General features: G+C 43.3%; 1 protein-coding gene across 1 annotated transcript in view; it reads left to right on the top strand.

The window, feature by feature from the left end:
* ryr2a (ryanodine receptor 2a (cardiac)) overlaps positions 1 to 15,872 on the top strand; it is a 769,474-nt gene that overhangs the window by 559,977 nt on the left and 193,625 nt on the right. The window contains exons 47-49 of the mRNA XM_087991236.1: positions 1,131 to 1,300; positions 7,363 to 7,583; positions 9,027 to 9,117. Coding sequence (XP_087847362.1) covers positions 1,131 to 1,300; positions 7,363 to 7,583; positions 9,027 to 9,117 — 482 coding nt within the window. The remainder of the gene's footprint in view (positions 1 to 1,130; positions 1,301 to 7,362; positions 7,584 to 9,026; positions 9,118 to 15,872) is intronic.

Genomic DNA, 15,872 nt, shown 5'->3' on the forward strand with positions numbered 1-15,872 from the left:
TGTTTCACAGTTCCGATGGAGCTTACATAGGGAAATTAAGAAAGGCTTATTGAGCTCCGAACTTTGCCTTTCAGCTACTGAATTGTTCAAACTCATTTTTGAGAATTGTAATCTTTTTGATCTGCTGAGATGGCCTGAGCTGAGGGCAGTAGCTGTGCAGAGTGCAGAAAACCGGAAGTTGTGGTTACCCCTAACATTGTCGTTGTTTTAAGTTGTATCTGATAACACCAACAAATCTCCTGCCTGATTGACAGGCTTAGATTCCAATTGGGCAAGGATTAGTCAAGAGGAAGTCATTGGCTCAGGTAGATTCACAACCCAAGTTTGGGTTTGGGAAAGTGTGCCAACCCATTTTTGGGATTAAAATAACTCTTAACTGTACTTTGGCTGAATGTTCCAAGTATGCAGTGAATCCTGGTACAAAGGGTTTGCTATTCATTAGTTTTTATCTCTCCAAGTGACAAATAGATGTGGCATGCTGTCTTTCCAACAAGCTAGTGACAAATTGCTCAAGACATGAGGTTTTGTATCCACTTCAATTTACTGCCAGCTGGTTACATCTGTTATGGAAATTGTATTCAGTGTAAGATGTAAAGCATGTTTTAATATTGAGGGTTTCTTGATAATTTGCAAGTTTTCCATTATTTAAACTGATGTGGCATGGATTAGAAGTATGTGCATTGTTTCTTCTCTAAATGCCTTTATGCTGATTTCCATATATTGGGTACAATCTAATTCTTACTGATCTCTGTTGGGAGAAGGGAAAAGTGAAATTCCTCCTTCCATCCTACAGTGTAAATATCGGATAAAGATGAGATGGCACTTTGAATTTGAAGAATGGAATGTGGATTGAAGGTCTTCTGCTCTGCTAGACTTTCAGCTGAGTTACTGAGGGCAAGTGGTGAAAATGGTGGTTGCTTTCCTGGAGGAGGGAGAATATTTTGCTGTGCCCAAAGGCTAGCTCAGAAACACCATCCTCAGAATGGAGGTTGTTCGCTGAGCTTTGTGATGCATGTGCATCTCATACAGGGAAAACAAAAACAAAAATTGTGATGTTTGTCATTTGAATTATCCAAGAAAGAGGTGATTAACACCTTCAGCAATTAGTAAATGCATATGTTTCCTTTTAGACGGGACGGTTGTGGAGCCAGACATGTCAGCAGGATTCTGTCCAGATCACAAAGCCGCCATGGTTTTGTTCTTGGAAAGGGTATACGGGATTGAAGAGCAAGATTTTCTTTTACATCTGTTGGAAGTTGGCTTTTTGCCAGACCTCCGTGCTGCTGCCTCACTGGACACGGTGGGTAGATAAGAAGCCTCAGAGGTTTAATAGGTGTCATGACTCTGCATGTATCTGTCAATGTGATATAAGTATGGTAGTGATTTAGCAATTCACACAGAAAATAAACCAGCCTGACTGACTTGTAGATTTTTTTAAAAATCAAGCAACGGCATCTACGGATACCTCCAGGTAAGTGGATTAAACTAAATATATTCAATTCATTGTCTATCCATTATTCAGTTATCAGATGAATAGAGCAACATGTAATGGTGAATCTGTATAATTTTTATGCAGCTGTGCTGTAGGGATTTTTTTCTTGGTAGATAGAATGAAAGTATGAAACTTTAATATTCTATCTACATGAACTGTACCTACAGTACAATTACACAATTTGTCTTCCTATTCAGAACAAATTATTTGAGAAAGCGAGAATTAAGTATTAATTGTTACATGATTGGTACTAAGTGCAGAGTCCAATTTTAGCTGATAGATGTGCTTAAGGCATTCATTGGCACAGCATTAACACCCTTTGGGAAAAATCATACAACCCCATAACTACTGCAAAAAATACGGAGGTATGGCATTGAGGGTGAGTTGGAGGTTTGGATTAGGAGTTGGCTGGCTGGAAGAAGACAGAGGGTAGTAGTTGATGGCAAAGGTTCATCTTGGAGTGCCGTAACTAGCGGTGTTCCGCAAGGATCTGTTTTGGGACCATTGCTGTTTGTCATTTTTATAAATGACCTGGAGGAGGGGTTAGAAGGTTGGGTGAGCAAGTTTGCGGATGATACGAAAGTCGGAGAAGTTGTAGACAGTGAGGAATGGATATGGCAGGTTACAGCGGGATATAGATAAGCTGCAGAACTGGGCAGAAAGGTGGCAAATGGAGTTCAATGTAGCTAAGTGTGAGGTGATTCACTTTGGTAAGAGTAATAAAAAGATGGGGTACTGGGCTAATGGTCGGATACTTGGTAATGTGGATGAGCAGAGGGATCTTGGTGTCCATGTACACAGATCTTTGAAAGTTGCCACCCAGGTAAATAGTGCGGTGAAGAAGGCATATGGCGTACTGGCTTTTATTGGTAGAGGAATTGAGTTCCGGAGTACTGAGGTCATGTTGCAGTTGTATAAGACTCTGGTGCGGCCGCATCTGGAGTATTGTGTGCAGTTTTGGTCGCCATATTATAGGAAGGATGTGGAGGCACTGGAACGGGTGCAGAGGAGGTTTACCAGGATGTTGCCTGGTATGGTAGAAAGATCGTATGAGGAAAGGCTGAGGCACTTGGGGTTGTTTTCATTGGAGAAAAGAAGGTTTAGGGGTGACTTGATAGAGGTGTACAAGATGATTAGGGGTTTAGATAGGGTCGACAGTGAGAATCTTTTTCCACGTATGGAGTCAGCTATTACAAGGGGGCATAGCTTTAAATTAAGGGGGGGTAGGTATAGGACAGATGTTAGGGGTAGGTTCTTTACTCAGCGAGTCGTGAGTTCATGGAATGCCCTGCCAGTAGCAGTGGTGGACACTCCCTCATTATGGGCATTTAAGCGGGCATTGGATAGGCATATGGAGGATAGTGGGCTTGTGTGGGTTAGGTGGGCTTGGATCGACGCAACATCGAGGGCCGAAGGGCCTGTACTGTGCTGTATTCTTCTATGTTCTATGTTCTATGTTCTATAACAAAGCGAAGAAGATTACCTCAGATTACAATGGGATCTTGATCAGATGGGCCAATGGGCTGAGAAGTGGCAGATGGAGTTTAATTTAGATAAATGTGAGGTGCTGCATTTTGGGAAAGCAAATCTTAGCAGGACTTACACACTTAATGGTAAGGTCATAGGAGTGATGCTGAACAGAGAAACCTTGGAGTGCAGGTTCATAGCTCCTTAAAAGTGGGGTTTCAGGCAGACAGGATAGTGAAGAAGGCGTTTGGTATACTTTCCTTTATTCGTCAGAGTATTGAGTACAGGAGTTGTGAAGTCATGTTGCGGATGTCCAGGTCATTGGTTAGGCCACCGTTGGAATATTGCGTGCAATTCTGGTCTCCTTCCTATTGGAAAGATGTTGTGAAACTTGAAAGGATTCAGAAACGTTTTACAAGAATGTTGCCAGGGTTGGAGGATTTGAGCTATAGGGAGAGGTTGAATAGGCTAGAGCTGTTTTCCCTGGACCGTCAGAGGCTGAGGGGTGACCTTGTAGAGGTTTATAAAATCATGAGGGGCATGAATAGGATAAATAGACAAAGTATTTTCCTTGGGGTGAGGGAGTCCAGAACTAGAGGGCATAGGTTTAGGGTGAGAGGGGAAGATATAAAAGAGACCTAAGGGGCAACATTTTCACTCAGAGGGTGGGACGTGTATGGAATGAGCTGCCTGAGGAAGTGATGGAAGCTAGTACAATTGCAACATTTAAAAGGCATCTGGGTGGGTATATGAATAGGAAGGGTTTAGGAGGGATATGGGCCAGGTTCTAGCAGTTGGGACTAGATTGGGTTGGGATATCTGGTTGGCATGGAAGAGTTGGGCTGAAGGGTCTGATTCAATGCTGTACATCTCTATGACTCTATACTGCTGCTTGTGTGTGTTAAATAAACTTATTGACACGCTGAAGGGTAACATGAGATTTGAACACATAGACAGATTGAAGGTCATGAAGCAGGGATTCTTTATTTTACTGGTGCCAGGTCTTCACAAACCAAAAGACAAATTAAAGATAAGCAAGAAATTATTTAAGTAGATGGGGGATATACTAAATGAGCATTTTGCGTCAGTGTTTACTGTGGAGAGAAAGATGGAGGATATAGAATCTGAGGAAATAAAAGGCGACATCTTGAAAAATGTCCATATTACAGAGGAGGAGGTGCTGGATGTCTTAAAATGCATAAAGGTGGATAAATCCACAGGACGTCATCAGATGTACCCTAGAACTCTCTGGGAAGCTAGGGAAGTGATTGCTGGGCCCCTTGCTGAGATATTTGTATCATCGATAGTCACAGATGAGGTGTCAGATGACTGGAGGTTGGCTAATGTGGTGCCACTATTTAAGAAAGGTGGTAAGGATAAGCCCGACTTTGGTTGTGGGCAAGTTGTTGGAGGGAATCCTGAGGGACAGGATTTACATGCAATTGGAAAAGCAAGGCCTAATTAGGGATAGTCAACATGGCTTTTTGCATGGGAAATCATGTCTCACGAACTTGTTTGAGTTTTTTGAAGAAGTAACAAAAAGGATTAATGAGGGCAGAGAAGTGGATGTGATCTATATGGGCATTAGTAAGGCGTTCGACAAGGTTCCTCATGATAGACTGGTTAGCAAGGTTAGGTCTCATGGAATACAGGGAGAACTAGCCATTTGGATGCAGAACTGGCTCAAAGGTAGAAAACAAAGGATGGTGGTGATGGAGAGTTGCTTTTGAGACTGGAGGCCTGTGACCAGTGGTGTGCCACAAGGCTTGGTGCTGGGTCCAATGCTTTTTGTTATGTATATAAATGATTTGGATGTGAACATTGGAGGTATAGTTAGTAAGTTTTCAGATGACACCAAAATTGGAGGTGTAGTGGACAGTGAACAAGGTTACTTCAGAGTACAACAGGATCTTGATCAGATGAGCCAATGGGCTGAGCATTGGCAGATGAAGTTTAATTTAGGTAAATGCGAGGTGCTGCATTTTGGAAAAGCAAATCAGAGCAGGACTTATACAATTAATAGTAAGGTCCTGGGGAGTGTACTGAACAAAGAGACTTTGGAGTGCAGGTTTGTAGTTCCTTAAAAGTGGATTCACAAGTAGATGGGATAGTGATGAAGGTGTTTGGTATGCTTCCCTTTATTGGACAGAGCATTGAGTATAGGAGTTGGAAGATCATATTGCACTGTACAGGACATTGGTTAGGCCACTTTTGGAATATTGTGTGCAATGCTGGTCTCCCTCTTATCGGAAGTAAGTTATGAAACTTGAAAGGGTTCAGAAAAGATTTACAAGGATGTTGCCAGGGTTGGAGGATTTGAGCTGCAGGGAGAGGCTGAATAGACTGGGGCTGTTTTCTCTGGAGTGCAGAGGCTGATGGGTGACCTTGTAGAGGGGTATGGATAGGATAAATAAACAAGGAGTTTTCCCTGGGGTGGGGGAGTCCAGAACTAGAGGGCATTAATTTAGGCTGAGAGGGGAAAAATTTAAAAGGGACCTGGGAGCAACTTTTTCATGCAAAGGGTAGTGCCTGTATGGAATGAGCTGCCAGAGAAAGTGGTGGAGGCTGGTATAATTGCAACACTTAAAAGGCATCTGGATATGAATAGGAAGAGTTTAGAAGGATATGCACCAAGTGCTGTCAAATGGGACGAGATTAGGTTAAGATATCTGGTTGGCATGGACGAGTTGGACTGAAGGGTCTGTTTCTGTGCTGTACATCTCTATGGATCTATGACTGTATGTACATGGAACGTAGCCTGTGCATTATATTGGGCTGAAGAAATCTTTTTCTTTCTGCCTCCCCCAACCCCCTTCCCATCAGCCCCACTCCTACCAATGCCACTGTTTTTCCCAAAGTCTGTTCAGTCTGTTCCACTCTCTGTCACTATTGCCACCTGCTGGCGGTGATCTTGGCAGTCCGTTTGGTTTCTTTGGTCAGTGCCCTTCATTACCATCACTACCTGCAGCTCACACTCCTCTAGCACTAGTTATCAGTCTTTATATTATACTTTTCCTTTGCACAACTGGTCTCTTTCAAGGATGAGGAATGGCACTTACGAAATAGCAGTTGAGTTAGACCATAAGAAATAGGAACGCCCATAGGCCATTCAGCCCCTTGAGCCTGCTCAACCATTCAATAAGATCAGTTCTAAATTTACACAAGGAGTCTGCCCCAGTTAATTTACCTTGGTAATGTAGAGCCTCAACTACCATATGCACATATTAAGAATTTGTTCTTGTGGCTGTCCACTCCCAAAAATGCATTTGCTATAAATTGTCTGTGCCTTGTTAGATTCTCTGTAATGTTTGTGAATCGTCTTGGATTACGCACTCCAGTGACAGCTTGAGGGAAGTTTGCATTGCTGTTATAATTTGAGGGTGATTATCCCAGTCAGTATAGTACAGAACATAAAGTTTGGGACTGCGTAAGCTGAAGAGCTGCAGCACATTATTGCAGTGCATGAGCAAAAATCTTATGCAAAATTAGAATGCTTAACATATTTGTAACTACATTGGAGAGTTGCCTTTGCAATTGACTGTCAGCCATATGCTGTGCACATCATGATTCCTGCAGGAACTCTAAGGTATTGGTGTAACAGCTGTATATTTTCTGTATTGACATGGCACATGATTTATGTCTAATCAAATGTTAATCAATGAATAGATGGCAGCTTATCGATCACCTGCATCGTTATCCAAACCCTCTTTCTGTTCCAATTAACAAAGGATTTGGAAAAAAAATGGGTTGGGATTCTGGAAACAGGTTCCATATGGTCAGAACTTGCTAGAATCAGAGAAATTGATAGTCGACAAATTAGATGTGTTATTACAGTAGTGAAGTGTCTGATGTTTGGGGTTACCTAAGGAAGAATGGGTAGAGTCTTACTCACAGAAATCATAGAATCCCTACAGTGTGGAAACAGGCCATTTAGCCCAATAAGTCCATACTGACTCTCCGAAGAACAACCCTCCCAGACCTATTCCTCTACCCTATTACTCTACATTTCTCCTAATGCACCTAGCCTACATATCCCTGAACAATATGGGCAATTTACCATGGCCAATTCACCTAACTTGCACATCTATAGACTATGGGAGGAAACCGGAGCACCCAAAGGAAACTCACACAGACACAGGGAGAATGTGCAAACGCCACACGGCCAACTGTCCAAAGGTTGAATTGAACCCGCGTTCCTGGCGCAGTGAGGTAACAGTGCCAACTACAGAGCCACCATGAAACAAACAGGCTGGTAACCAGAACAAGATGTGCATTTCAGCATGATATTAGGGGTGTGTTTGAGCAGGGTTTCTAAACCTCCTCAGTCTGCCTAGACTTAAGGGCCTTTTTGCTGGAGAGATAAAATGTATATACATGTTTGTTTTTTTTTTCGTAATCTCTAGGCCGCCTTGAGTGCTACAGATATGGCATTGGCACTGAATCGATACCTGTGCACTGCTGTTCTGCCATTGTTAACCAAGTGTGCCCCACTCTTTGCTGGTACTGAACATCATGCGTCTCTTATTGATTCCTTATTGCACACTGTCTACAGGCTGTCTAAAGGGTGCTCCCTCACTAAGGCTCAGAGGGATGCCATTGAGGAATGCTTACTAGCAATCTGTGGGTAAGTTAAATGAAAAGAAGACAACAACTTGAATGTTTCGGGTTCAAGCTATCCACAGCATTGCATCACTTTCTATATTTGGCATTAGTTAATGTTGCTTTCTGTTCAGTTGTGCTGGAAAATCAATCAGAGATAGTGACTCAACATTACATTAAATAAATCCCCAATGACACCATGCTGGGACTGGCTCTGAAGTCCTTTCTATTTCACTTTCAGATGGTTATTATTGCCCAAACATTTTTCCTATTGTGAGTGCTGATCCAAGTGCTGATCTTTTGGCTGAAGTGATGATTCAGCCCCTTGCAGCAATGTCAAAGGTGGGCCTGCCTCTGCAGACGGGTTTTCCCCAAAGTCATTAATTGGCTAAAAACCAAATGAATTGCAGATAATGTAAGTCAGAAACGAAAACAGAAATTGCTGGAAAAGCTCAACAGATCTGGCAGTATCTGTGGAGAGAAAATAGAGTTAACATTTTAGGTTGAATGACCCTTCTTCAGAACTGATAGTAACTGGGAGAATGTTGGCTTAAATGAAGAAGGTAAGGAAAGGAGAGGAGATAAAGAGTAAAGGATAGGGTAGGGATTGAGCCGAAAGAGAGAGAAGGGCAATTGGATAGAAGAAGTGGATAATGACCTAGCTTTGGAAAGAGAATAGTTATTAATGGGGACTGTTAGTGGCTAACAATGGGAATGTCGTTAGCAGAGGCCTGGTGTGTCGGGGTTGGGGTAAGAACATGGGAGAGCTTAAGCCCAAAAGTTATTGAACACAATATTGAGTCCAGAAAGCTGCAGGGTCCCCAGGCAGAAAATAAAGTGCTGCCATTCCAGCTTGCACTGAGCTTCGCTGGAGCACTGCATGAGATAGGGAACAGGGTGGCCAGGGAACATGGTGGTGTGTTGAAGTGGCTGGCACCTGTAAGTTCAGGGTCTTTTTTGCAGACAGAATGTAGGTGTCCTGTGAGGTGGCCACCCAATCTACGCTTTGTTTCCCAATGTAGAGGAGACCACATTGTGAGCAGCACCTAGTTTTACAACCTTCCCCACCTGGCATCTTAACCCCAGGGGCTGTGAAATTCCAGCCTACATTTCAAGTATGCTTCACATTCTCTTTCTGTTCTGCATCATCACAGCATAATTTTCTTTGCTGCATTTCGTTTCAAATCCTTAAACATAAGGGAATTCTGATCTTCTTCAACTTCGCCCCAATCTTTTCAGATCAAACTTCCAGGTTCACTTTTTGCATTATTTATTTAATTTTCTCTTGATGGTGTCCTCAACAAATGGGTGTTTGCCCGTTATTTGATTTCTCAATTCAAAAAAATAGAATAAGAATGTTTATGTAGTAATGTCTAAAAGGACAATGTAATTATTGCATTGCTGTCATGGTAAGTATGAGAAGGAATCACATTCTTACTTCATCAGAGAGAATTCCCTTTCTACACAGCCAATTACGACCATCCATGATGCAGCATTTGTTGAGGAGATTGGTGTTTGATGTCCCCCTGCTGAATGAACATGCAAAAATGCCTCTGAAAGTAAGTATGTGTATTGACGAATCGTGGTGGTAAGTTCTTCAAGCTCATTATTGCTCTTGTTCTTGGTGTTCATGGGAATTCTTAATGTATCTGTACAATATTCCATCTGTCCTGTTTGATTTTGTGATTCCAACCCACGGTAATGGCTATGGTAGTTTGCTGCCACCAACTGAGTCTTAATGGGAAGAGGTTCTTGTCTTGAACAAGATGTAATTTATTGCACAATAGCAGTCAGTTACAAATTACCTCAGTCAGATGAAAATGTTACTAAGACCATGAAGAGACCTTTAGATATAAGTCTTCAGTCCATGAGATTCTAACATGTTCTGCCTTCGCTCAACCTAACCCTATATTACATTTTTGGATGATGTGGAGCTTAATGCACTTTCCATCATCAATTATTTCATGATCATTACCTGATGTGCAACACCTTCATCTGCTATTTTCAATTGACAAACAGAAGAAGTCATTGAACAAAACTGAATTTCATAGAAATGGGAGCTCCGGTGCACACTTTCTACAGGTACACAATCCTTTATCCGAAATTCCAAAATCCGAAAAGCTGCAAAATCTGAAGTTTCTTTTATGAGGTATTTTTCTGCATAACAAGGATATTTGACATGCGAACAGGTGACCCAACTCCATACCCACTTGACCCACTCAGATGAGACATGGCGGCGTGGCCCAGCACTGATCGGCATCAATTGTGTCTCAGCGCTCCTATTAGTCACACGTGGATCTGCTGCTCGGTGGGATTTTTTTATTTCACTGTGAAAATGTCATTTATTCTGAAATCCGAAAAAAATCAACTTGCCCCAAGGATTTCGGATAAAGGATTGTATACCTGTACTTTCCTTATATGACACATAGGTGGTCAGGAATTCTTTGTGGGCAGGATAACTTGGTGTGCTGTTAACACTTATCTCAAATCACTTTACCAGAAGCGTACATGGTAACATGCCTGGCCAACAAGTACAAAGTGCCAGAGCACATGAAAGGTATAGATATTTTTCTAATCAACCTGTTCAGAGATGTTAGTACAAGCTTCTGGAGCACTGAGACTTGAACTCGGGCCTCCTGGCTCAGGGGTACAGACACTATCATTGCACACAAGAGCCCTCACTTGAAAGATATAAAGTTGAACATGTTGGAAGGCATGTTGCGTTGTTTGATTAGCAAACTGCAAACAGCATTGATCTAAAGCTAGAAAGGAATTTTGAGTGGAGGAACAAGATTTGGCAATATTAATGTACATGCGGCATTTATTTTTCTGTTGATTTAATGTAGAAGTTATGAGGAGAAAGTGAGGTCTGCAGACGCTGGAGATCAGAGCTGAAAATGTGTTGCTGGAAAAGCACAGCAGGGCAGGCAGCATCCAGGGAACAGGAGAATCGACGTTTCGGGCATAAGCCCTTCTTCAGGAGATTCTCCTGTTCCCTGGATGCTGCCTGACCTGCTGCGCTTTTCCAGCAACACATTTTCAGCCTTAATGTAGGAGTTACCCCATTAATTTTAAATTATTTAATGCCTCTGTCAAAAGAGCAAATAGGAGAATATTATTTCATCATTGGTTACATTGTCAGCAGAATGTGTAAGCTTTGATTAATTTTAAACCTCTTCAAGGGAACAAAGAATGGCAACAATTGCAGGAATGGTACATTTCCATTAACGTTAAGGAGCTGAACATCTTCAATGCATATCGCTAATGTGACTCCAAGCATTGTGTGTCCATTGGTTGAAGCATAACACAGGGCTACTTCCCTCCTTGCATGACAAACACCAGAAACAACTTGCAATAGGCTAAGCATTCCACAACCTATGAACAGATCTTAGATGTAAAGTTTTGCCACGTCCAGTTGTGAATGCTGATAGGCAATAAAACTGCCAATAGGAGGATGAGGCTCCACAAGTATCTCCATCCTCAATGATGGGGGCGCTTAGCTCAAGGATATCTCTGCATGAGTTCCTCATGGTAATGTTCCACGTTCAACCATCTTCAGCTACTTCATCAATGACCTTCCTTCCATCATAAGATCAGAAATGAGGATAATTGTTGATGTTTGCACAATGTCCAGCACTGTTTATGACTTCTCAGACACTGAAGCAGGCAGTGCCTAAATGCAGCAAGACCTGGACAACATCCAGGCATGTGCTAGTCAGTAGCAAGCAACATTCATGACAGGCAATGATCATCTCCAAAAAGAGAGAACCTAACCCTTAGCCCCGATGTTCAATAACATTACCAATGCTGGATAGCTGTCTATCAACATCCTGGGATTTAGTATTGACCAAAATCTGAACTGGACCAACCATATAAATATTGTCTCTACTGGAGCAGGTCAAAGGCTAGAAATTCTGTAGTAATTCACCTCCTGTCTCCGCTGTCCACCATCTACAAGGCACAAGTTAGGAATGTGGTGGAATACTCTCCAATTTCCTGGATTTTTGCAGTCCGAGCAACACTCAAGATGCCTTGACTCCATCCAAAACTGTGTAAACCACTTAATTTGCATCCTATCCACCACCTTGAACATTCACTCCCTTCACCACTGATGCACATTGGCATTGCAGTAATTCACCAAGGCTTGTGCTATAGTACCTTCCAGATCCATGACCACGACTACCCAGAAAGCCAAAAGCAGCAAGTATGTGGGAAGACCACCACTGAAGGTGCCCCTCCAAATCACAAAACATCTTGTTTGGGAACTGTTGTGTTATGTCTCGTGATATGCTTTGAAGAGACAAACTCACAATTTTGTCAATCATACCGTAAGACCTTGAAGTATAAAGTACCTGTGAAGCATGGTATGCTGGAAGCACAATGCTCTATTACAATCTAATAGCTTAATGTTTGCCTAGACATTGAGGAAGCTGTGAATGTAATCATTGTATCATACTAGCTAATTTTAATGAATGTTCATTTGATTCTTCAATACCACAATCTACAAGCCCAATTTCTTACATTACAAGGGATAATGTAAGTAGTGCCATATCCAATAAAGTACCTTGTTGGAGGCAGAAACTCTCATCAGGATCTAGATTGCTGTTCCTTCACTGTCACTGGGTCAAACTCCTGGAACTGCTCCACAACAGCACTGTGGTTATCCTTACAGCCCACGGATTGCAACAATTGAAGAAGGGCAGCTCATCACTACCTTCTCTACAGCAGTTAGAAATGGGAAATCAACGCTGCCATTGCCAGCGATACACATATCTCATGAACAAATTTAAACGAGCCAATAAGTATTTCTGAATTTTGGTAGCATTTCTATTGTGTTAATCTATTCTGTTTACAAAAACTGATACATGAAAAATATGAGATGTGTTGTCAAGATTGAGGAACAATAAGGAATCTGGATATTTATCATTTGGAGTACATTTGTTTGAAAACTCAATCTTTATTAATGCTGATGAAAATGTTGAGATATAATTTCTTTCATGGTGGAAAGATGATACAGTATATAGATGTTTTAATCTGTTGTATGAGATGTACAGGTGTTAAGCAGAGCTTAGGTGCTTTTTCAAAGGTAAGAGGCATAATCTGGGTCTTTCTTCATACCATTCAATGATACAGCATAGAAAGAGGCTGTTTGGCCCATCATGTCTGTGTTGACTGGTTTAAATACCTGTCCAATGGTCCCATTTACCAGATCTTGACCCACAAATCTGCACATAGAATCTTGGATTCAAACAGGTATGCAGCTCAGAAATAGACCCTCTGGTCCAACCAGTCCATGCCGAACATAATCCCAAACTAAAATGGTCCCACCTGCCTGTTCCTGGCCCACATCCCTCCAAACCATTCCTATTCACATCCTTATCCAAACGTCTTTTAAATGTTTTAATTGTACCCACATCCATCACTTTGTCAGAAGACTAATTTCACATGAGAACCACCCTCTGTGTAAAAAAAAATGCCCCTTATGTCTTTTTTGAATCTTTCTCCTCTCATCTTAAAAATGTGCTCCCTCGTCTTGCAATCCCCCATCCTAGGGAAAATATGGCTACTTTCTTGAGAACTTACCTGATTCCCATATGGAAGTATTATTAAATCTATTTCCACTTCATTTTTAAGTGAAACATTTCCAATTTCACCAACTGGCTGTGTAAATGTCTTCTTCTAACCTCACCCCTGTTTCCTTTGCCACTGTTACACAGCTTCTAATGGTGCATTCATGATGGATGGTGTTGTGGGTAAGTTGCCACAAGGTATCTTTAATTCGGCTACTTATTAAGAAGTCTCTCAGACAATCAAATACTGAACCAATTATTTAAACTTTATTCCATGAAGCAACTAAAATAACACCCCTCAAGTAAGCAAGCTAAGCCGCACAACCCAACTTGGCTATTACCCAATTAATGATGGAAATTCGACAGATTCCACCAGTAATGTCTGTCTCTGGAAGTATGCAAGGTTCAATTTTTGTGCAGTGTTGTTCTTCAAAGTTTTGCTAAGAGAGAGTTGTAAAGTTGCTTTCTTATATAATTTTCTCTCTTTCAAGTTTGTGATGTGATATTATTGATGATCCTTTAGATTCTTTCATCCCCAACATTGATGACATTTCTGGAGATCTCAAGTCTGCAGCTTCTGTCAAATCAGACATAGCTCCCCTGCTCCTTGTTACATTCAGTGTTAGCTGTCTGCTTCAAACAGCTTACCCTGAATTTAACCCTTTACTTCAAAACAATCCTTCTGCAGGCAGTCTTAACTGCCCATTGGTCATGAGGCAGCAGGTTATTCAGCAGTGTTACCTACTCTCTCACAGGAAACAGCTTGTTTATGTTGCTTTTACTCCTTCCCAGGGATTGTGATGGTGGTGCTGGAAAAGCACAGCTGGTCAGGCAGCATCCAAGGAGCAGGAGAATCAACATTTTTGGGCATAAGCCCTTCATCAGGAATGAGGCTTGTGGGTCCGTGCTGAGAGATAAATGGGAGGGGGTTGGGGTTGGGGGGAGGTAGCCGGGAAAGCGATAGGTGGATGAAGGTAAGGGAGAAGGTGATGCGTCAGAGGGGGCAGTGATGGACAGGTCCGGATGTGGTGCCGAGTTGGAGGCTTGGGACTGTAATAATGTGGGGGGAGGGGAAATGAGGAAGCTGTTGAAATCCACACTTATCCTGTGTGGTTGCAGGGTCCCAAGGCAACATATGAGTTGTTCCTCCTCCAGGCAACAGGTGGTAACGGTTTGGTGGTGGAGGAGGCCCAAGACCTGCATGTCCTTGATGGAGTGGGAGGGGGAGGTGAAGTGTTCAGCCATGAGGTAGTGGGGTTGGTGGGTGCGGGTGTCCTAGACATGTTCTGAAATGATCCACAAGAAGGCATCCTGTCTCCCCAATGTAGAGGAGACCACACTGGGTGCAACGGATGCAGTAGATGACATTGGGAGAGGTGCAGGTGAATTTCTGATGGATGTGCCTCGGGGCCTTGGACGGAGGTGAGGGGAGTGGTGTGGGCGCAGGTTTTGCACTTCCTGCGGTGACGGGGAAAGGTGCCAGAAGTGGGTTGTGGACTGGTGGGAGGTGTGGACCTGACGAGGTAGTCACAGAGGGAATGGTCTTTTCGAAACGCTGATAGGGGTGGGGAGGGAAATAAATCTCTGGTGGTGGGGTCCATTTGGAGGTGGCGAAAGTGGTGGAGGATGCAGAGATTAGTTCATATACCACAAGCCCACCAATTCCCACAGCTACCTAGACTACACCTCCTCTCACCCTAACTCCTGTAAAAACGCCATCCCTTATTCCCAATTCCTCTGCCTCCACTGCATCTGTTCCCAGGATGACCAATTCCACCTCAGAAAGTCCCAGATGGCCTCCTTCTTCCATGATCGCAACTTCTCTTCCCACGTGGTTGACGATGCCCGCCAGCACATTTCCTCCACTTCACGCACCGCCACCTTTGAACCCCACCGCTCCCAATGCAACAAGGAGAGAATCCCCCGGTCCTCACCTTCCACCTCACCAACCTCTGCATGCAGCACATCATCGTCTGCCACTTCCGCCACCTCAAAACGGACCCCACCACCAGAGATATACTTCCCTCCCCATCCCTAACAGCGTTCCAAAAAGACCATTCCCTTCACGATTCCCTTTTCAGGTCCACACCGCTGCCCCCCCCCCTCCCCCTCCCCGCCTACCAGTCCACACCACACTCCTGGCATGTTTCCCTGCCAGCACAGGAAGTGCAAAACCTGTGCCCACACCACTCCCCTCACCTCCATCCAAGGCTCCATGTCTGTCAGAAATTTACCTGCATCTCTCCCAATGATATCTACTGCATCCATTGCACCCAGTGTGGTCTCCTCAACATCAGGGAGACAGAACACCTTCTTGTGGATCATTTCAGAGAACATCTCTGGGACACCCACACCCACTAACCTCACCGCCCCGTGGCTGAACACTTCACCTCTCCCTCCCACTCCGTCAAGGACATGCAGGTCCTGGGTGTCCTCCACTGCCAAACTGTTACCATCCAATGCCTGGAGGAGGAACGCCTCATATTTCACCTTGGGACCCTGCAACCACATAGGATAAATGTGTATTTCAACAGCTTCCTCATTCCCCTCCCCCCCACACCCTCCACCCCACATTATCCCATTCCCAAGCCTCCAACTCGGCACCATCTTTGGACCCATCCATCACTGCCCCCTCTGACCTATCACTTTCTTTCTCACCTTCATCCACCTATCGCTTTCCCAGCTACTCCCCCCAACCCTACTCCCCTCCCATTTATCTCTCAGCACTGTCCACAAGCCTCATT

The sequence above is a fragment of the Chiloscyllium plagiosum genome, unplaced genomic scaffold (assembly GCF_037043375.1).
Source record: "Chiloscyllium plagiosum isolate Xiang-an unplaced genomic scaffold, Cpla_swu_hap1 HiC_scaffold_10, whole genome shotgun sequence".
NCBI classification, from domain to species: Eukaryota; Metazoa; Chordata; class Chondrichthyes; order Orectolobiformes; family Hemiscylliidae; genus Chiloscyllium; species Chiloscyllium plagiosum.